Here is a 20,557-nt window from a genome sequence, read left to right on the forward strand (position 1 = left end):
AGCTGCATTCACTTTAAATAGGGCACCATCAAAATCCATTGAGACGACACCATACGAACTGTGGTATGGCAAAAGGCCAAAGTTGTCGTTTCTTAAAGTTTGGGGATGTGATGCTTATGTCAAAAAGCTTCAGCCTGAAAAGCTGGAACCCAAAGCGGAAAGGTGCGTCTTCATAGGTTACCCAAAAGAGACAGTTGGGTACACCTTCTATCTCAAATCCGAGGGCAAAGTGTTTGTTGCTAAAAACGGAGCTTTTCTCGAGAAGGAGTTTCTCTCGAGAGAATTGAGTGGGAGGAAGATAGAACTTGACGAGGTTGTCGAACCTCTCATCCCTCTGGATGGTGGCGCAAGGCAAGGGGAAACCTCTGTCGTTGCGATGCCGGTTGAGGAGGAAGTTAATGATGATGATCATGAAACTCCGGTTCAAGTTTCTGTCGAACCACGCAGGTCGACGAGACCACGTGTTGCTCCAGAGTGGTACGGTAATCCCGTCTTGTCAATCATGTTGTTGGACAACAATGAACCTGCAAATTATGAAGAAGCAATGGTGGGCCCAGATTCCAACAAATGGCTAGAAGCCATGAAGTCCGAGATAGGATCCATGTATGAGAACAAAGTGTGGACTTCGGAGGTACTGCCTGAAGGCCGCAAGGCTATTCAGAACAAATGGATCTTTAAGAGGAAGACGGACGCTGACGGCAATGTGACCGTTTATAAAGCTCGACTTGTGGCAAAGGGTTTTTCACAAGTTCAAGGAGTTGACTACGATGAGACATTCTCACCCGTAGCGATGCTTAAGTCCGTCAGAGTCATGTTAGCAATAGCTGCATTTTTCGATTATGAAATCTGGCAGATGGATGTCAAAAACGGCATTCCTTAACGGTTTCCTTAAGAAAGAATTGTATATGATGCAACCCAAAGGTTTTGTCGATCCTAAGAATGCTAACAAGGTGTGCAAGCTCCAGCGATCCATTTATGGACTGGTGCAAGCATCTCGGAGTTGGAACAAACGCTTTGATGAGGTGATCAAAACATTTGGGTTTATACAAGTGGTTGGAGAATCTTGTATTTACAAGAAAGTGAGTGGGAGCTCTGTGGCGTTTCTAATATTATATGTGGATGACATATTGCTGATTGGAAACAACGTAGAGTTTTTGGAGAGCATAAAGGATTACTTGAATAAAAGTTTCTCTATGAAGGACCTAGGAGAAGCTGCTTACATTCTAGGCATTAAGATCTATAGGGATAGATCAAAACGCCTGATAGGACTTTCACAAAGCACATACCTTGATAAAGTTTTGAAGAGGTTCAAAATGGAACAGTCCAAGAAGGGGTTCTTGCCAGTTTTACAAGGTACGAGATTGAGTAAGACTCAGTGCCCAGCAACTTATGAAGATAGAGAACATATGCGCTCCGTCCCCTATGCTTCAGCCATAGGTTCTATCATGTATGCAATGTTGTGCACTAGACCGGATGTTAGCCTGGCCATAAGTATGGCAGGTAGGTTCCAGAGTAATCCAGGAGTGGATCACTGGACAGCGGTCAAGAATATCCTGAAGTACCTGAAAAGGACTAAGGAGATGTTTCTCGTGTATGGAGGTGACGAAGAGCTCGCCATAAAAGGTTACGTCGATGCAAGCTTTGACACAGATCCGGATGACTCTAAGTCGCAAACCGGATACGTATTTATTCTTAATGGGGGTGCGGTAAGCTGGTGCAGTTCCAAGTAAAGCGTCGTAGCAGATTCTACATGTGAAGCGGAGTACATGGCTGCCTCGGAGGCGGCTAAGGAGGGTGTCTGGATGAAGCAGTTCATGACGGATCTTGGAGTGGTGCCAAGCGCACTGAATCCAATAACCTTGTTCTGTGACAACACGGGTGCCATTGCCTTATCAAAGGAACCACGGTTTCACAAGAAGACCAGACACATCAAACGATGCTTCAACCTCATCCGCGACTACGTCGAGGGAGAGGACGTAAATATATGCAAAGTGCACACGGATCTGAATGTAGCAGACCCGCTGACTAAACCTCTTCCACGGCCAAAGCATGATCAACACCAGAACTGTATGGGTGTTAGATTTATTACAATGTAATTTGCATGATGATGTGAGGGCTAGATTATTGACTCTAGTGCAAGTGGGAGACTGTTGGAATTATGCCCTAGAGGCAATAATAAATATAGTTATTATTATAATTCCTGTATCAAGATAATCGTTTATTATCCATGCTATAATTGTATTGAATGAAGACTCATTTACATGTGTGGATACATAGACAAAACACCGTCCCTAGCATGCCTCTAGTTGGCTAGCGAGTTGATCAAAGATAGTCGGTGTCTTCTGATTATGAACAAGGTGTTGTTGCTTGATAACTGGATCACGTCATTAGGAGAATCACGTGATGGACTAGACCCAAACTAATAGACGTAGCATGTTGATCGTGTCATTTTGTTGCTACTGTTTTCTGCGTGTCAAGTATTTATTCCTATGACCATGAGATCATATAACTCACTGACACCGGAGGAATGCTTTGTGTGTATCAAACGTCACAACGTAACTGGGTGACTATAAAGATGCTCTACAGGTGTCTCCGAAGGTGTTAGTTGAGTTAGTATGGATCAAGACTGGGATTTGTCACTCCGTGTGATGGAGAGGTATCTCGAGGCCCACTCAGTAATACAACATCACACACAAGCCTTGCAAGGAATGTGACTTAGTGTAAGTTGCGGGATCTTGTATTACGGAACGAGTAAAGAGACTTGCCGGTAAACGAGATTGAAATAGGTATGCGGATACTGACGATCGAATCTCGGGCAAGTAACATACCGAAGGACAAAGGGAATGACATACGGGATTATATGAATCCTTGGCACTGAGGTTCAAACGATAAGATCTTCGTAGAATATGTAGGATCCAATATGGGCATCCAGGTCCCGCTATTGGATATTGACCGAGGAGTCTCTCGGGTCATGTCTACATAGTTCTCGAACCCGCAGGGTCTGCACATTTAAGGTTCGACGTTGTTTTATGCGTATTTGAGTTATATGGTTGGTTACCGAATGTTGTTCGGAGTCCCGGATAAGATCACGGACGTCACGAGGGTTTCCGGAATGGTCCGAAAACGAAGATTAATATATAGGATGACCTCATTTGATTACCGGAAGGTTTTTGGAGTTACCGGGAATGTACCGGGAATGACGAATGGGTTCCGGGAGTTCACCGGGGGGGGCAACCCACCCCGGGGAAGCCCATAGGCCTTGAGGGTGGCACACCAGCTCTTAATGGGCTGGTGGGACAGCCCAGAAGGGCCCTATGCGCCTAGGAAAGAAAAAAAAAAGAGAAAAGAAAAAAAAGAGGAGGTGGGAAGGAAAGGAAGGACTCCCACCCACCAAACCAAGTCCAACTCGGTTTGGGGGGGAGCCTTCCCCCTTGGACTCGGCCGACCCCCTTGGGGCTCCTTGAGCCCCAAGGCAAGGTCCCCTCCCTCCCACCTATATATACGGAGGTTTTAGGGCTGATTTGAGACGACTTTTCCACGGCAGCCCGACCACATACCTCCACGGTTTTTCCTCTAGATCGCGTTTCTGCGGAGCTCGGGCGGAGCCCTGCTGAGACAAGGTCATCACCAACCTCCGGAGCGCTGTCACGCTGCCGGAGAACTCTTCTACCTCTCCGTCTCTCTTGCTGGATCAAGAAGGCCGAGATCATCGTCGAGCTGTACGTGTGCTGAACGCGGAGGTGCCGTCCGTTCGGTACTAGATCGTGGGACTGATCGCGGGATTGTTCGCGGGGCGGATCGAGGGACGTGATGACGTTCCACTACATCAACCACGTTCACTAACGCTTCTGCTGTACGGTCTACAAGGGTACGTAGATCACTCATCCCCTCTCGTAGATGGACATCACCATGATAGGTCTTCGTGCGCGTAGAAATTTTTTGTTTCCCATGTGACGTTCCCCAACACTGCCCCCCGTTGACGTCGCCGTTGTATCACCCTGTCGCCCACCCAGGGCTTGTCCAACAAGTGTTTGTCCAAATGCCATAGCCAAAGTGTTGACATTTTTTCCTTACTATGTACTTCGAAGCAAACAGGGTGGATTTGGACGACAAGTACTTGTACACCAACTTCATGGAGTCATCCTCATCAGACGAGGAGAACGAATATGAGGATGAAATGGTGATGATGTAAGCAATCCTAGCAGACACGGAGCGAGCTTAGGAGCATGTCTTGAACTTCAAGGAATATATCAACGGACATGGAGTGTTGAATCACAAGAGGGCACAGGACATTTGACGTTGATGGACGACTACTTTGGCTCGACGCACTATTCACGAGCAATTTTTTCATGACGCTTTTGGATGCATAAAAATATTTCCGGTAACCTTTACAATGGTGTCTAGGCCAACGACTACATGATGCACGCTTGTGTGATCATGCATAACATGGCCATCGAGAATGAGTGTTGCCAAGATTTAGACTATTCTCAATATGAGTTTTTGGGACATCCCGTGCGAGTGCGGCGAAGGGCTGCAAGGGTATCCTGATTTATTGCCTCCTATCATGACATTCGACGTGTCGAAATGCATGATGATCTTCAGAAGATCTAATTAAGAAGTGGTGGGCATGAAATGACCGACAAAACGCATTGATGATTTCTATGTTTGATGTTGTACGTTTGATGTTGTAGTGTCGAACTATTTGTTTTATTGGAAGATAAACTATTTGCCAGTTGTAACAAAACTGAATTATTTATTATTGATTATTTTTTATGTATTTGATCTTCTTGGTTTTATTTGGAGTGTCATATTGTGGACGCGCATGCATTTTTTTGCAGCGGCTCGTACACGCTATATTTTGCAGCGGCCGCTCGAGCCAGCGCTCAGCTGCGCGCGCTATATTTTGCAACGGCTGCTGGAGCCAGCGCTCAGCTGCGCGAAGAAAAACGACTATTTCAACGCTGTAAAGCTTTTTTTGCACGCCGCCGGTTGAAGTTGCTCTTAAAAATCCTCAATTTTGAGCATGTGTTGTATTTTCCCTTTTTTAACAGTATGTTTTTATTTTGTTTTCTTCCAAATATTAGTACTCAAAAATATCTGTAGATCTTGACTCTTAAAAATCCTCAATTTTGAGCATGGAGTACTAACTACTGATTCTCTGTAGATCTTGACTCTTTTTTTGGCAAATGTAAATCTTAACTCAACTTTGCTATAGAGGCCTAGAGGGTGGGGAATTTCAGCAGAAGTATGTGCACGCTCTTTCATGGTGCTCAGCTCGGCTCGGCTCCGGCGGACGAACAGATGAACCGCAGCTAGACGAGACCTGCCGCGATGCCACCAACGTCCACCTCGCCGGAGAACCTAGTGGCGCTCTCCGCCCGGTGCTCCACGAAGCACGACCTCCGCCTCATCCACGGCGCTCTCCTACGCCGCCGCCACCTCCTCCCCGCCGCGGACGCCTTCGCGGCGCTCGCCAAGCTCCTCCGGTTCGCCGCCGTCTCCCCCGCGGGCGACCTCCGCCAAGCAGCCGCGATCCTCTCCGCCCACCTCCCGTTTATCTCGTCGGCCTCCTCCCATCCCGCCTTCTTCTACAACACCCTCATGCGCGGCCTCGCCGCCTCCTCCTCGCCCGGCGACGCCATCGGGCTCTTCGCCGCGATGCGCCGCGCGGGCGCAGCGCCCGACGCCTTCACCTTCACCTTCGTCCTCAAGTCCTGCTCTCGCTGCCCTTCGGGCCGACGTTTACCTTCCGACCTCCACGCCCAGGCGATCAGGCACGGCTGCCTCGGCGAGCTCAGCGCGCACACGCACGTGCACAATGCGCTGCTTCACGCTTACGCTTGCCGGGCGGCCGTCGACGACGCGTGCAGGGTGTTTGAAGAAATTCCAGTTCGGGACGTGGTCTCCTTCTCAGGGCTACTCACGGCGCATCTGAAAGCCAATGATTTGCACGCTGCCCGCCTTGTGTTCGACCAGATGCCTCACCGGGATGTAGTTTCTTGGACAGCGATGATTTCTGCATATGCCAAGGCTTGCCGGCCACAGGAGGCCTTGGCATTGTTTGATGCAATGCCTATGCAGCCAGACGAGGTGACCATGGTGAGTATTGTGTCCGCGTGCACCACACTCGGGGATCTTGCAACTGGGGAGCGAGTGCGGAGGCACATTGATTCCCTTGGTTTTGGATGGATGGTGTCACTTCGCAATGCACTCATGGACATGTATGCTAAGTGTGGTTCCCTCCCTGAGGCTCGAGCTTTGTTTGATGGGATGACGGTGAGGAGCTTGGCATCTTGGAACACGCTGATCTCGGCATATGCATCCCATGGCGATCTGGACAACACGATTGCTGTGTTCTATCAGATGCTGGCTGAAGGCAACACTGTGAAGCCAGATGGGGTGACGCTGCTTGCATTACTAATAGCCTACACGCACAAGGGCTGTGTTGAGGAGGGGCGTGCCATGTTCAATGCGATGCAACGAGGCAACTTTGGTAAAGTGGAACTCACAGTCGAGCACTATGGGTGTGTGGTGGACATGCTTGGGCGCGCAGGGAAACTCGAGGAGGCATACCAAGTGATTGAGCAAATGCCAATTCCGAGCAATGCTGTGATCTGGGGTGCGCTACTTGGTGCTTGTCGGACTCATGGGGATATTGACATGGCAGAGCGGGCTGTGAAGGAGCTAAGGAACCTAAACCCAGAGGAGGGTGGGTACTACATTTTGCTCAGTGATATGTACGCATCTGCTGGTCGGATAGCAGAGGCCACAGAGATTAGACATGCCATGAATGAGAGGGGGGTCCAGAAGACTACAGGCCGGAGCACTGCCTTTCTGCCTCAGCTGTAATTTACCCTTATCTGGCTATCCTTAAGATCACAATTCACAACCATGTCATGCCAACTAGATGATACATACCAATCTATCTTCTCTTCACACCAGACAAGCATATGGATTGGTCACATTTGTCTCAGTCTTCTTTCCAAGGTGTGATGATTGATACCAATGGTGTAAGGCTGCTGGCAACTAAGGTTAAGGTAATCAAAATACCTGTGCTGATAGACTGGTTGAGTTGAGTCAGGTGATGGTACATAGACAATGGCCACACCAAAGCCAGTTTCAGTATGTATGCATGTTAAGTATAGCCCAGTTTAGCTGTCACTTACATTATTATGTATTTATGTACCAGTCCATACTTGATGCTTACACCACAAAAGGTGGCATTTGCGGTACAGGACCTTGAAGGTCTGAACTTCTTTAAAGCCAACCCCTTCAACATCTTAGTCTTGACTACCAGGTGCACACTGTCACTAGGATTGCCTCTGGCATGGGCGAGAAACAAGTGCGTATTTCCAAGACCAGTATCATCTAACCTTGTGCGGCCCAGTGATAAATGTGGTTGCCAGAAGGTGATGAAATTACCTAATGAACTTCAAGTGATTATGCCTTGTGGGCTCCAGCAATAGTTACTTTAACGAACTTCAAGTAAGTAGTGAATAGTATTTCCAGAAGTCCTTAAGTTTGAGCTCTTGCCTTGCTATTTCTAGAGGGATTGTTAGCAATAATCTATAACTTTTTTTAGAAGAGCAGTGTGGTACACTACAATCATTTTCCATTGAACTATTAGCAAGTGATATGTTTTCTTGGAACTAGTTTGGTGCTTGTTTAACCATAAATTGACTTTTTTTTAGAATCCCATAAATTGACAGTTAAAAGTCCACTAGAATGCCTTAAGATTTCCATTTTAACATGTTCTGGGTATCCCTCACAGATTCCATGTTGATTAAATTTACCCATTTTCTATGTATGATTGGCAATTCCTTGTTTGCATCTTTGTTAGACAAGCTCATCATGTTCTGGGAAGGGATTTTTCTTTTCACTCTGGGTGCTTAACATTTTGCAATATTTGATGGATGTTTACTCCTGTTGTATACTATGGTTACCTAAATCTCCCATACTAGACTACCAGTGGTGTAGATTTTTCATATTAAGGTTCAGGAAATTAACTTTGGTTAGCTACCTTAAGGCTCTGTTCGGTTGATAGGGTTGTGAAGAGGTTTTGACAGACATTGAGGTGGATTTAATCCTCTACAAGTCAAAACCTCGCCAAATCCCTTCCAATCCCCTCGACAAAGGGTGCAACCGAACAAGGCGTAAGGAGGGTTGTTTTTGGAGGAAGAGAAGAGAAAGCTCGATGAATCAGCGCATACAGCCTGCTAGATGGCACAGCTGGGACAAACCTGATGATGAACAACACTATTTTTCTAAGTTGCAAGAGGCTTGACTGTAAGGTTATTCATCGTTCGCTGCTTAATATACTGCAGATGTGATGTTGACACAAAATATTGTCATTCATGACAGGTGCGCTTGTCCAGGATCCAGCATGTTGAACCGAAAAAAATTGGTACTACAATTGGCCAGTGACTAAGTTGGACCATTCCTTGAACAAACTTATATTCGCTCGTGCATCAGAAGTCTATGGCTTGCCTCTGAAAAAAATTAAGCCTCTGTAACATAGGGAGTCTTAGTGATGAACCTTTGTGTGTTCTCGATTATTTTTTGAGAGAGTTGTTTATTTGAAATGACAGAGGAGTTCTTGCTCCTCCCCAACCCCAAACTCCTCATGTAACTGTATGCTACTCTCTGTAACTGCTTGATGCTGTGATAATATATGTTCAGGCCGGAGTAAGTCCGCCGTTGACGCGTAAAAAAAAGAAAGTGGAGAAACATTTTATGGTTGTTAGTGATGATTGTCTGGCTCAATAACAAGCTGTGAAATACCAAGTATGAGCCATATGCCCTGAATCATACATCAAGCAATTCACAGGGCAAATATGAGCCATATGCCCTACAGGCTATACTCCTACTCTTCACTAGATGGGAACAAAAGGAACAGCTTCAGCATAGTATGCTATCTTAACTGCCACTGTGCCTATCAACTAGATGTACTAATTTGAAGAATGCAGGCCACTGAAAAAAATAAGCCTCTGTAAGTCTCGGTGATGAACCTTTGTGTGTTCTCGTTTTTTATTTTGAGACTATTGTTTATTTGAAATGACAGTGGAGTCCCCCCACCCCCAACACAACACACACACACACACCAACCCCAAACTCCTCATGTAACTGTATGCCACTCTCTGTAACTGCTTGATGCTGTGATAATATGTGTTCAGGCCGGCGTAAGCAATTGTCCTGATGTAACCGTTGACGCGTAAAACAATGACAGTGGAGAAACATTTTATGGTTGTTAGTGATAATTGTCTGGCTTAATAACATGCTGCGAAATACCAAGTATGAACCATATGCCCTGAATCATACATCAAGCAATTCACAGGGCAAATATGAGTCATATGCCCTACAGGCTACACTCCTACTCTTCACTAAATAATATTCTACGCCGAGCAGCCGGTGCAGGCCTCCCAAGCATATCACAGTTTTGCTATCTGGGCAGGAACCCGTGCTGCGCGACGGGATCCTCGAACGCCATCATCTTCTCCCCTCGAGCGAACCCGTTGCGGTCGTAGCACGAAACCTCGGAGATGTCCAGCTCCTTGCAGGCCTTGACGAGCTCCTCCCCGACCCTCCGAGAGGCCTCCTGCTTGCCAACAACAAACAGCTCAAGGTCAGGAGATGCACCTTGCAGCTTTTGTTTCAGATGCAAATGCAATGCAAGTTCAACCGACGAGTCGACGACGAAGGAGCAGGTTTGGTTGGCTTACCACGGTGGTGCATGGAGGGTCGCCGCGGATTTCCTCCTGCAGGGTGCTGGCGTAGAAGAGGATCTTCTTGCCGTGGTCGTCGACGAGCATGGCGTAGAGCTGCCTGTTGGAGCAGAAGACGGACATCCTGGGCTTCTTCGCCGTGCCGTTGTACTGCAGCCAAAGAGAATTGAGAACTCCCTTCAGATTGTTGGTCGTGGTTGGAACCCACAAGGCCACAACCCAACCCTGAGGTGAGCACCGTACCTTTTTCTGCAGCCGGCGGTTCCTGACCTTGGCGTTCTCCTTGCGCGTGCCGTGCCTCGCTGTGGCCTCGATCCTCGGGTACGCTCCGCGCCGGCGTGCCACCACGCCTGCGCGCAGAAAGAGAGAGAGGATGCATCACATGAGATAGGCAGCTAAGCCGGAGCCAGTTGATAAAAGCACGGAGAGAAGCCGGGAGGCGGTATGACGGCGTGGCTCACCTGGGTGCCGTCGAAGAGGGAACTCGAAGCAATTAGTCGTGAATGGCAGGGAGCTGGAGGTGGAGGGACACGGCAATGGTGGCCGGCCGAGGGTGGCCCCTAGCAACGCCATTGATACAGCACGAGGAGACCAGCTCGGTTAGGGCAATTTGTCGAACAGGTCGCGCGCGCTCAAGTCCCGTTGGCCACCGGATTTCACACCCTGTGGATTCAGAGAAGAAAACAATAGAGTGTGGCATTTGAGCAATGATTCTGAGTGCTGCATGATGAGCAGAGCAAAAATTCATACCCAGTTGGAGTTGAGGAGGATCCACACCGAACTCACAGTGGTCAGCGTCGCTGCCTGCTGGTCGCTGCGCTCCCGTCCTGCAGCGCCGCACTGGGAAGACACGGAGCGCCGGGCGATGGACGCCACAGCCCGCCGGCCGGTGCGAGCTCCGAGGTCGCCGCCTCGCCGGGGCCCCCTGTCCTGCGACGCTGTCCACTAATCCGCCGCCGCGAGGGCGAGGCCACCGTCACGAGGGCGAGGGCGTCTCAGCTGCCTGCGTCGTCTCGCCGTCGACCACGCGCGCGGCGCGCCTCATCCAATCTCTCCAAGCCACGGAAAAAAAAAACATCAAGCAGGCAGCGTTTACAAGGCCCAGGCCGGCCGAGACTACGTGGGCTTTGATGGAAATGGCCCATCAGGCCACGGCCGCACGTCTCCTCGCACCGCCGAGCAAAAACAAAAAGAGAGAGAGAAACCAAGCCGCTAAATAAACAATCACGCCACCCACCCCCCCTGGGGAACCCACCAAAAAACCTATTGCTTTCGAGGAGCAAAAAAATCTAGCCGTTCTTATCTCGTAACCCTTGGATTCATCTGCGCTTGCACTTGCATTTAATAACCTCTCATCATGAACGATCGACACCTGTTGTCCTCCTCCTCCCGTCCCCAGCATCACTTTCGACCCACCTGCGTCGGATTGACCCTCAGATGCGCCCCGGTGCCCCTTTCGTCACTTTCTCCCGCTTTTCCTTCTTTCTTTTCTTTTTCTTTTCCCCACGAGAGGGAAGAAAAGGTGGTAAAAAGGGCCGACCAATGGGTCATCCGACGTGACCTCGTGCCACGGCTCGGCCATGCAGTTTCTCTGGCAACTGGCCCCGCGCGCCCTGGAGCTCCGGTTGCACGTACGTACGTACGTACGCAGATCGTTGAAAACTCTCACAGTCTCACGTCCTCTCGTTCTTCCACGTGTGACTCAGGAAAACGCCGGTGACGGTGAGGATAATATTTTGTTGCACCACTCCTGCGACACAGTCCCCATACATATTCTCAAGATAATCTTGGAAGCTTCGTCCCTTCTGAAATCTTGGATCCAGGACCGACGCCAACGTTTGAAAAATCTATTTATATAGTATAATAATGTATACAAGTCTACACTGGCAGGCAGCTAGATGTGGCATATACCCCGTATCGTTCTGTTTCGTGCTCCATCAAGTTTTTGCACTGCAAAATGAAAAAAAATACTGTATATCCCAAGGCGGCATGGGAACGGATTGGGCTTTCAAACATGCTAGCTGCACAGATTTTTGGACGAAACGATATGAGATACTACACCAGATTGATGTTGATGATATTAATTTATAAAGAGATAGCTTTTGGATGAGTGCCACTAGGATACAAGCACCCATGCCCCCACACGTGTGTGGGCCCGGCACCCTCTAGTGTTGAGTATTTAGATTTGCTTGATAGACATAGATATGGCAGCTACTTTTCAACCACAAAGAAGATTCACTAGAAAAAGAAAAGAGGGCGTAAAGTAAACAAGAGAACATCACCTCACCACACAATATTGTGTAGTAGTAGTGAGGTATGATAGTAAAAGGCAGAGACGGGGTAGAGAACTTTCTAGAATAGAGAACTCACTGACATGTACTCGTGTCTCTTGTTGGTTTCGGCAAAGCTTCTTTATGTGAATATTCAGCCTATGAGGTTTTATCTGAATTTCTCTTGTATGGGAGAGTACCTCACCATGCCGGACAAAGCTTTCTACGAGATAGACCAGAATCTCCAGGGAGCTCTAAATGGGTACATACTATTCATATATTAAAAACTTGTGCGACATCTAATGTATGCCATAAAGATGGTACTATGAATGATGTAGTAACATAAAGTGATAGTCAAGTTGCTATGTGGTTCTAAAAAGTAACGGTCAAATAAGCATCTACCCCGCAAAAAGGAGAATCAAGTAAGCTTCTTAAGAACATCGTCAACCGGACACCTCTGTCGACCTCTCATACGTTTGTGGACGCGCCATGATGATGGCCAAACATAAGAGAATAAAAAAAGTGATTCAACCGGACCCCTCATATCATCCCTATACGTTCGCGTTGTCCGCGAACCCTCATATCCATCTCAAATATAGGAAGTATATGAGGGCTCGCGGACGCGCCCGGTCAGTTCGTCACGTAGGACGCGAGCCCATCCCAAACCACCATGTCCTTTTTAATTCATTCTTTTTTTTTCTATCTCTTCCTCTCCATCAATCACGTGCAAGTGATCGGTCATATGAGGAAGAAGATAAGAACTGTGGCTGCGCGAATGGACAAGTAGGGGACACGCCCGATCAACACACGCGTCCACGGACGTTTAGGGGGTCATATTTGCTATGTCCGGCTGTATATGCTTTAATTGTGACATAATTTGGAATGGAGAACTAATTATCTCTTATCTTATCTGAACCTACTTCACCATGTCCAACATAGCTTCCTAGCTCCATGTACGCTATGTAGGATGCAAGAAGATAATCCGAAATCTCCAAAGAGGCCGAAAGCACCAGTATCCATATGTATCCACCAAATTTTAAGGTCAGAGACATTTCAGCTAGTACACCCACTATCATCGTCGCCCACATTAAGCCGTCATCATTTGCTACCACCCTCTGCTCCTTGAACCATCACCATGTACCACACGTCGCCGCAAACCTGCTCCTGCTTCCTATCATCCGACCTGCCGTCATTGTTGTCGCACAAGGGAGCTCGATGAGGGAGGGCCTTGTCTCTACCGCCATCTCCCCTTCCCGAGCTTGCCGAGGAGGCCAACATCACGCACCGCCTGCCCGCCGTTGTCAACTCCATCTCCGGGGTCATCTGTGCCACATCTTGCCCACTAGATCTCAACCCAAGGCATACTTCCCAAAACTTGTTTATGTTCACAACTATAGCACCTCGTAGATTCATGTAGATGACATATGATTCGTAATTTGTGTAGGTGTCATCGATGGTAGAAGATTTTTTTCGATGATTCATAGTCATTTTTCTGTTGAGTCCGAGAATAATTTGTTGGCCGACGAAGAGGAGTAAATTTTGTTAATGGTTGCTCGATGGATGATGGGATGGGAGGAGGTGCAAATTCATCAAACAAGGTTTGTAATAATACAGTTGAATTGTTTGATGTTGATGCCAAATTGGACTAGCAGAGTTTACATGCAAATAGATAGAAGAAGAAAGATGGAGGTTGTCGTTTTGATGACCATGTGTTTCCATGCCACCTCGGCAATCTCCAAAATCTAACAAGTGCGCTCCAAAACATTTTGAGGATTACGGATATGACAACTCTGTTAGAGTTGTTCTAAGTTTTCAGTGTTCTCGCTAATATAGTTTAGAGAAATACTAAATGTCACATCTTAAGTGAGGTATAGTTTGAAACAGAAGGAGTATACATATCAATAGCAAACATCATTTTCGACAAAGAATATAGCCGGCATCAATTTTGGCAAGATAAGGAAGGCATTTGCTGGATTGGAATATTAAATGAAGAATAGACCGTGGAACGATCAACTAAAGCACAAAAGGCTAAGAAAGTGCTTAAGTCCAGTCCACACTGATTTATGCAGATCGAGCGGGCTAAACAGTTGCGGATTAGGACATCCCAGAAAGGGAAACGTTGGGAGCTCTGCGATGCAAAAGAGGATGTAACAATAAACACAAATAAAACACAGGCCCCGAAATCCAACGCCTCTCTATTTCATCTTGTTTTGAGCACACGGAGGTCGATCTGTATGAGAAAAAAATTGGAAATCTAATCCAAAGCGGGTCCCACCCTGGACTCCACCGGCCCCTGGCCCCACACTTTGCTGCCTAGACCTGTCATAAAAAAATACTGTGCTGTGCTTGGGAAGGATCTAGAACACGGCTGGGTGGTGGATGTGCACGGGCACGACGGAGGAAAAGCGCAGGGTGCCTGGCAACGGCGCGGTCGACATGCAGGCACACGCACAGCCACGCGAAGCTGTGGACCTTGTCCACCGGTCCAGGGGCGCAAAGGTAAACCAGGCGCCCCTTTCTCTCTCTTTCTTCGCTTGGCACACAAAGCGCGGGCAAAGCCATATGCCGTATGCATACACAGATACACAGTCACGCGCGCGCACCACCAAACGAAACAAGGCGCCAGCGCTCGTACGCACGCACGCACGCAGCCCCACAAACCCGCGGGCCATCCACGCCCCGACACCCGTTCTCCTCTACCTACGCCCCCGCCGAACGCATCTCGGCTCCCAACTCTGCTTTTGTTCTTCCCTTTTGAGTCAGTGAACATTTTGCTTTCTTGTGCCCACGACCTTTTTTGTACAGCATGACTTTCCACTGAGGTCACAGACAGAAGCGTACCGCGTGAGCAAACAAACGAGCTCCCTTCGTTTCATTTTTTACTTCACACATAGTGCTCCTTAATTTTATGTTAAATTCGTAACACTTATTTTGAGACGGAGGAAAAGTACGTTTTATCTTAAGTCAATCCTCGTAACTAATATTGTAGTTAAAATATGAACCCTTGCGTTATCAAATCAAGATTGTTAAGTGCATCAACAAATTATTTTTCATATTATACAACTTCGAAAAATTGCAGATGTTGATACCTTTTAAGAGAGAAATTTGCCTTTTTAATAGATATTATTCAATTCTTGGCGCGCACATTTACACCTTTTTAGATGAAAATCTTTAATTGATTCTCGCAGTTTACTGACTACCTTACAAAACCTTCCAGCCAATATTGCTTCTATCATGCTTGCGCTTATTTTGTCTGTGTCGCATGATGTTCCCACCATCGATGCGCCCGACGACAGGTTCCTCGCCCATGGCTCCACTTTCTTCTCGAGGTGCCCCTACTCGTGCTCTTCTCCACTGGCGGAGCTACGGGAAGGCCGAAGTGGCCATGGCCCGCCCAGTCGATGCAATCTTCCGCATGAATATGTATTTTTGGCCATGAAATATGATCTCTATAGTTATTTTCTACGGCTGGTCCGTCCAACTTTGTGGGCCAAGCTCCACCACTGCTCTTCTCCGACCCCGACATAGACTTCCACGCGGGTTACATTTGGAGCTCCAAAGCCCCAATCAAATTCAAGTTTTTTGGTTGCCTTTGTGTCGAGACATGTTGAAGACTAAGGCTAACTTTTTACGCAAAACTATCTCCCCCGATTCTTCATGTCACCGATGTAACCATTCCCTCGAGGACGAGCAACACATCTTGCCATCATGTGTCAGTGTACAACTTACGTTTGGTCCATCCTCGAGCTGTAGATTCCACCCTCCGTTGACCTCATATGGGACACTCACACAGTCACACCCATGACGGTTTCAACATCAACATTGGATCAATCGCCGCTCTCATCATTCTCTGGAAGCTCTGGGGCTCTAGGAATGTTCGTGTTTTTCATAACGAGCTCCACTCACCTTTAGATTATTCAGAACATCGTATCAGACTTTACTCTATGGATTTTTAGATTTAAGGACCCTATAAGTGAGGAGACTGTCGTGTTTTGGTGCCTATACATATCAACTCCTTGTACGTTTTGATGTAACACGCCCGCTGGACCTTGGAATAATATATTTAGATGGGATCCCTCCCCCGCGAAGTTTTTTCAAAAAATTACACCAAAGATGCACATAGTGAAGACCAAAGAATTAATGAAAAAACAAAGACAAACCTGTTGCGTACACGGGTCTCGTTAGGCCTTGTTTGGTTACAAGCAAACCAAACCCCAAGTGAAACTAATCCTTGCAGGGATTAGCTTGACCACTTACTGTCACCAATCCTCACTCGTCTCGTTGCCTTTTGTCGTGTATTTGTTCCACTGATAGGAGAAGATTTTTGCAGGCCCGATTTTTGCAGGCCCGGTGAAAGGAAGTGGATCGAAGTGGCTTGAACAAGGAACATCCACGCTACGGTTAAAACCAAACAACCAAATTAAAATACATTGGAACAGATCCCGGCTGAAATGAACCACATGGTTTTAGAGGACGATCCCCGGCAATCCACATGGGTTAAATCATAACCAAACAAGGCCTTAAGAGGAACTAGAAACCCGTTGCGTGAAGAGGATGCTTCATTTCTCATTCTCAAGTTACCCGTCATGAAGTAAATAATCAGAGGTGTTTCTCCCAACCAACAAACATGTTAGTTGCCAGAAAAGAAGAAGAAAGAAAGCAGAGCCTTTTTTTCCCGCAAAGACAACGAAGAAGAAAGAAAGCGGAGCTTTCACCCCAAAAAGAGAGACAATTTTCCAAGTACGTAGATGCTATGCAAAGCTGCAAAACTAACTTCCGAAACGTGGTTTACAAGTTAATGCATGAGCGGAGAACCGTGAGGCTAATTTCTTGATATTAAATTCGGGTACGCCTGTTTTATCCGAAGAAAACAAAAGACATGTTGGGCATCTTCAACAGTTACTGTCGTAAAAATAGTTTTACAAGGTGTTCATACTTCCTTCGTTTCAAAATAACTCTCTAAAGCTCGTACAAAGTCAAGACACTTATTTTAGGACGGAGGAAGTATAATTTAGGAGAAGTCCATCACCTCATCGCTCGCTCGTCGAGCGTGATTTTCGATGCGCGGCGGTGGGTGTGATTGGTCGTCAGCGGCAGAGGGGCAATGCCTATGCCAACGGGACACTTTTACGAGAAGGATCATCTTCTCGTAGATTGAGGAAAAAGCAAATAAATTATATGGGATACCATATTTTTTCACGTTTATGACAACAGTTGGAGCAATTTTTTGGAAGCCAACTTCCTGTGAGCCACACCTTTTCTTTTTTCGCAGACACGGAACTGTTGGAGATTGTCTAAAGTGGCAATGAACAGTGACATAAAAAGATACGAGGGATACATTTTAGCAACCAATAAGGCCAACTCCAGCACACGGCCCCACACGGTCCGGCACTGTCCGTTTGGGGCAAAATGAACAAATCCTACGGCCCAACGCCCGTCGTCCTCGATGCAACTGGTCCGTTTTGTGTCCAAGCCGATCCATTTCCGGCGCAAACATGCGTCCGATTTGGGTCTTGGCGGACAGCGAGCGGACGCGTTCGAGCCCTCCTCTCGTCCGCATCGGGGACGCGTGGCAGGCGACCACGTACCACCAACTGCCCGTATTTACCGCGCACGCCCGGTAGGCCCCGCCTGTCATCCACTCAGGCGGGCGGTTGCCGTCCTTCTTAAATGGGGAAGCCGTGGACCGGCACAACACACGCGCCCACTCCACTGCCTCCTCGGGACCGACATCAAACCCTAGCTCTCCGGCCGCTGACAGCAATGGGGTGGTGGAGCACCGACGGCAAGGGGAAGGGGGCGCACGACCATGAGGCTGGGTCCTCGTCCGACCGCCGCCGCGCCGTTCTTCTCCTCCGCGACGGCCTGCTCCGGCAGCCTTCTCCATTGCCCCTCCGGGTGCCCCGACGCGCTCCCGGCAATACGCCAATGCGGATGTGTGCCGCCGCTATTGGGAGACAAGGACGCCGCTCCCCTGGAGCGACATCCACTTGCTAAACAATTGGCACCTCTCTGTTGATCGGGTGACTATCCCGTCGGTGCCAACGAGCGGCCATGCCCGCCGCGACGAGATCCAACGCCGCCTCCCCGATGACCTCTACTACGACCCGAGGTACGCCGTGGATTCTCCTCTGTGGGACACTTGGTTCGCGACGAGCACGATGTGCGGCGCGCGTCCTGCTTTGCCGGTGAACTCAACAGCCTATGGCGGGCACGTGCGCAGCACCGGCCGCGCCCTCCAAGCCCTTCCCAGGTGCGTGGGTGCGCGGCCAGACGCCGACCCCGTCGCCGTCGCCCTCTCCGTCGCCACCACCACCTCCTCGCATGGCCGAAGAGGAGGAGGCCCGGCTCGTCCAGCGTGTCATGGAAGATTCCATGAACATGTATGATGAGCGCCACTGGGTGGGGCTGGCGGAGATGATGACCCTCTCCATAGCCGGCGACGTGGCCATCCCGTGGCGGTGAAGGAGGAGGTGCACGAGGAGCAGCCATTGGCCGCGTTCCCCCCCAGAGCTGGTGGGCCAGCGTTGTACGTGGTCGTGCACGGCCACGGAGATGGCCGAGGGAGTGGGGGGCGAGCCTTGGCGCCCCACGCCGCTGCGGTCACCGGAGCGCGAGTCTTCGCCGTGCGGGGAGGTGGTGCAGGCCCCGCCAACGCCGTCAATCTTCCAGGGGTCGCCGGCCCACCTCTGGACGATGCCGCCGTACATTGACCTCACCGGCGACGATGACGACAACGGCGGCGCCTGAAGATGGCGACGGGCACGGCAACACCGGATGGGCGCGACACATTTTATCTGTTTTTTTATATTATGTTAATTAAGGTCGATGGCCGTGTGGGCTGTTGAATAATGTTTTTATTAATATATAGTTATTAATGTTTGCATTTTATTTATATTTTTTTGGCATTTTTTTGTTTATTCCAATTTTTTTAAATGTCGGATGATTTGGGGTGCGGCTGCGCATTGGGCGCACTGACCCGGCCACAGATCGATCCGGACACGGGCAGCCCCATTGTCACCCCAAACGGACATATTCCGGCCCAAGGGACGTCCGGATGGGGTCGCGCGCTGGAGTTGGCCTAAGAACAGTACATCCGGAACTTGCAAATCTGGCCCGTCAAACGCCCGTGAACACGACCGCGCCCGTGAACACGACCGATCAGTGACCGGGCATTTTCATTTTGAACCCTTACTTTTTCATCCGTGCATGCATACCTTTAATATTTTTCATTTGCGCGTGATTGATGAAGAAGAAGAGAGAGAAAAAAAATAAGTAAAGAAAGAAAAAAGTTGATCCGGGTGGGATCGCGTCCTAGGGATCGGGTGTGCACGGACGCGTCTACGAACCGTGATATTGTCCTCATAGATGAAATTGATATGAGAAATGTCAATCAGTTCGAAAGTTTGAGATGGACATGAAGGGTCTGGCTGGGTGAATTTTTTATGACCGATTAATGACTGGACAGGTTGTTCAGACGTTTGAGATGGGTTTAAGGGGTCCGGTGCTCTAAATAGCATGTCATGATAGACAGAGTGTGTAAAACTTTGTCCATGCATCCTAACTCGTTTACCCCGGCTGTCCAGCCGCATGCATATCATATCATGGAGGGGAGCCCTTTATTTACCAGTGCGTTCGTAAGAAACACGTGTTCCCTTATCTAAGATAGCCATGAACTAATGCTACATGTTTTTAACTTTATTAGCCTGGCAAACAAAAATGGCCCAGACGAGAGAGGGAATTAATAGATGAACCGGACAAAACGAAACGAGAGAACACAAAGCGCCCGGATTCACTACTCACCCAGAGAGAAGCTGAGAGCCACATGATAGAATACCAAAGTGCACGCGCTCCTATCGCGCTTTCGGAGCCCATGCGAATGCGCCCACCGTGGAGTGGTGAAGCGTTGAAGGATGGATAACTAATCACGCCAACCATCCATCCTCAGCCACGAACAAGCTGCCCCATCGAGCTAGTAACTAACCCTCTCGCCGTGCTTCCCCGGGGAGTTGACAGAAACCGGTTGTTATTTGGGCATCGGCTGTTATTTCACACCTAGTGGCTGGCTAGCTCGACGGTGATGTCTACCCGAACAAACCCTAGGGGTAGGAGGTAGTACAAAAAAAGAAAACTTGCTCTTCTTCAACTTTACAAGAACAACAACCATAAGTGCTGCTCAAAATTTTAAAGCCGTTTCAAACAAGAGACATGCTTCTCGAGGCCTCCTTAAGCCGTTTCAGATTCGAAGAATGATATACCCTTTTTGATACGAAAAATCGTGCATTGAAGCTGCCCAAAGAGGACACACAACATACAAGGCATTTTCCCTGCAACATCAAGAAGCACCCAGAAAGGCTACCAGAGGAGCCGAAAATGGAAAACAAATGTGCATGCCCACAACCAAGTGTTCGATTGCCATGCAAGGGTGTTTGGGAGTGACGTAGGCGCCCAAGCAAGATGGTGGTATGAATAAAAATAACATGACCCTAAGAGCATCTACAACTAGACCTTGCTAATACAGATCCTCATACGTCGGCGGACACGTCCGGTCGTGTCCGCTGACAC

General features: G+C 48.5%; 2 protein-coding genes across 4 annotated transcripts; one reads left to right on the forward strand and one right to left on the reverse strand.

Moving 5' to 3' along the window:
- Positions 1-5,140: 5,140 nt before the first annotated feature.
- LOC123449556 (pentatricopeptide repeat-containing protein At1g74630-like) lies at positions 5,141-7,283 on the forward strand. Its single transcript, XM_045126811.1, has one exon. The coding sequence runs from the start codon at positions 5,332-5,334 to the stop codon at positions 6,847-6,849; it is 1,518 nt and encodes a 505-aa protein (XP_044982746.1). The 5' UTR covers positions 5,141-5,331; the 3' UTR covers positions 6,850-7,283.
- A 1,937-nt stretch (positions 7,284-9,220) lies between these two features.
- Positions 9,221-10,883, reverse strand: LOC123449557 (50S ribosomal protein L18). 3 transcript variants are annotated; one of them, XM_045126813.1, is made up of 5 exons: positions 10,509-10,883; positions 10,184-10,385; positions 9,966-10,072; positions 9,720-9,872; positions 9,221-9,595 (listed from the first exon to the last, which is right to left on the reverse strand). In XM_045126813.1, exons 2-5 carry the CDS (start codon positions 10,293-10,295, stop codon positions 9,440-9,442), a joined length of 528 nt encoding a protein of 175 aa, XP_044982748.1. In that variant the 5' UTR covers positions 10,296-10,385; positions 10,509-10,883; the 3' UTR covers positions 9,221-9,439. The 3 variants fall into 3 exon arrangements, with proteins under 3 accessions (XP_044982748.1, XP_044982750.1, XP_044982747.1); XM_045126815.1 differs by having other exon boundaries at positions 10,500-10,780; XM_045126812.1 differs by having other exon boundaries at positions 10,473-10,778.
- Positions 10,884-20,557: the final 9,674 nt, after the last annotated feature.

Source organism: Hordeum vulgare, chromosome 4H, assembly GCF_904849725.1.
Source record: "Hordeum vulgare subsp. vulgare chromosome 4H, MorexV3_pseudomolecules_assembly, whole genome shotgun sequence".
In the NCBI taxonomy this organism is placed as follows: domain Eukaryota; kingdom Viridiplantae; phylum Streptophyta; class Magnoliopsida; order Poales; family Poaceae; genus Hordeum; species Hordeum vulgare.

Bases quoted from the DNA above. Each gene is read 5' to 3' on its own strand.
- LOC123449557 (XM_045126813.1), bottom strand. From the start codon at position 10,295: ATGGCGTTGCTAGGGGCCACCCTCGGCCGGCCACCATTGCCGTGTCCC. The intron at 9,873-9,965 runs GTACGGTGCTCA...CTTTGGCTGCAG, and splicing joins ACCGCCGGCTGCAGAAAAAG to TACAACGGCACGGCGAAGAA. The intron at 9,596-9,719 runs GTAAGCCAACCA...GTTGGCAAGCAG, and splicing joins ACCCTCCATGCACCACCGTG to GAGGCCTCTCGGAGGGTCGG.
- LOC123449556 (XM_045126811.1), top strand. From the start codon at position 5,332: ATGCCACCAACGTCCACCTCGCCGGAGAACCTAGTGGCGCTCTCCGCC.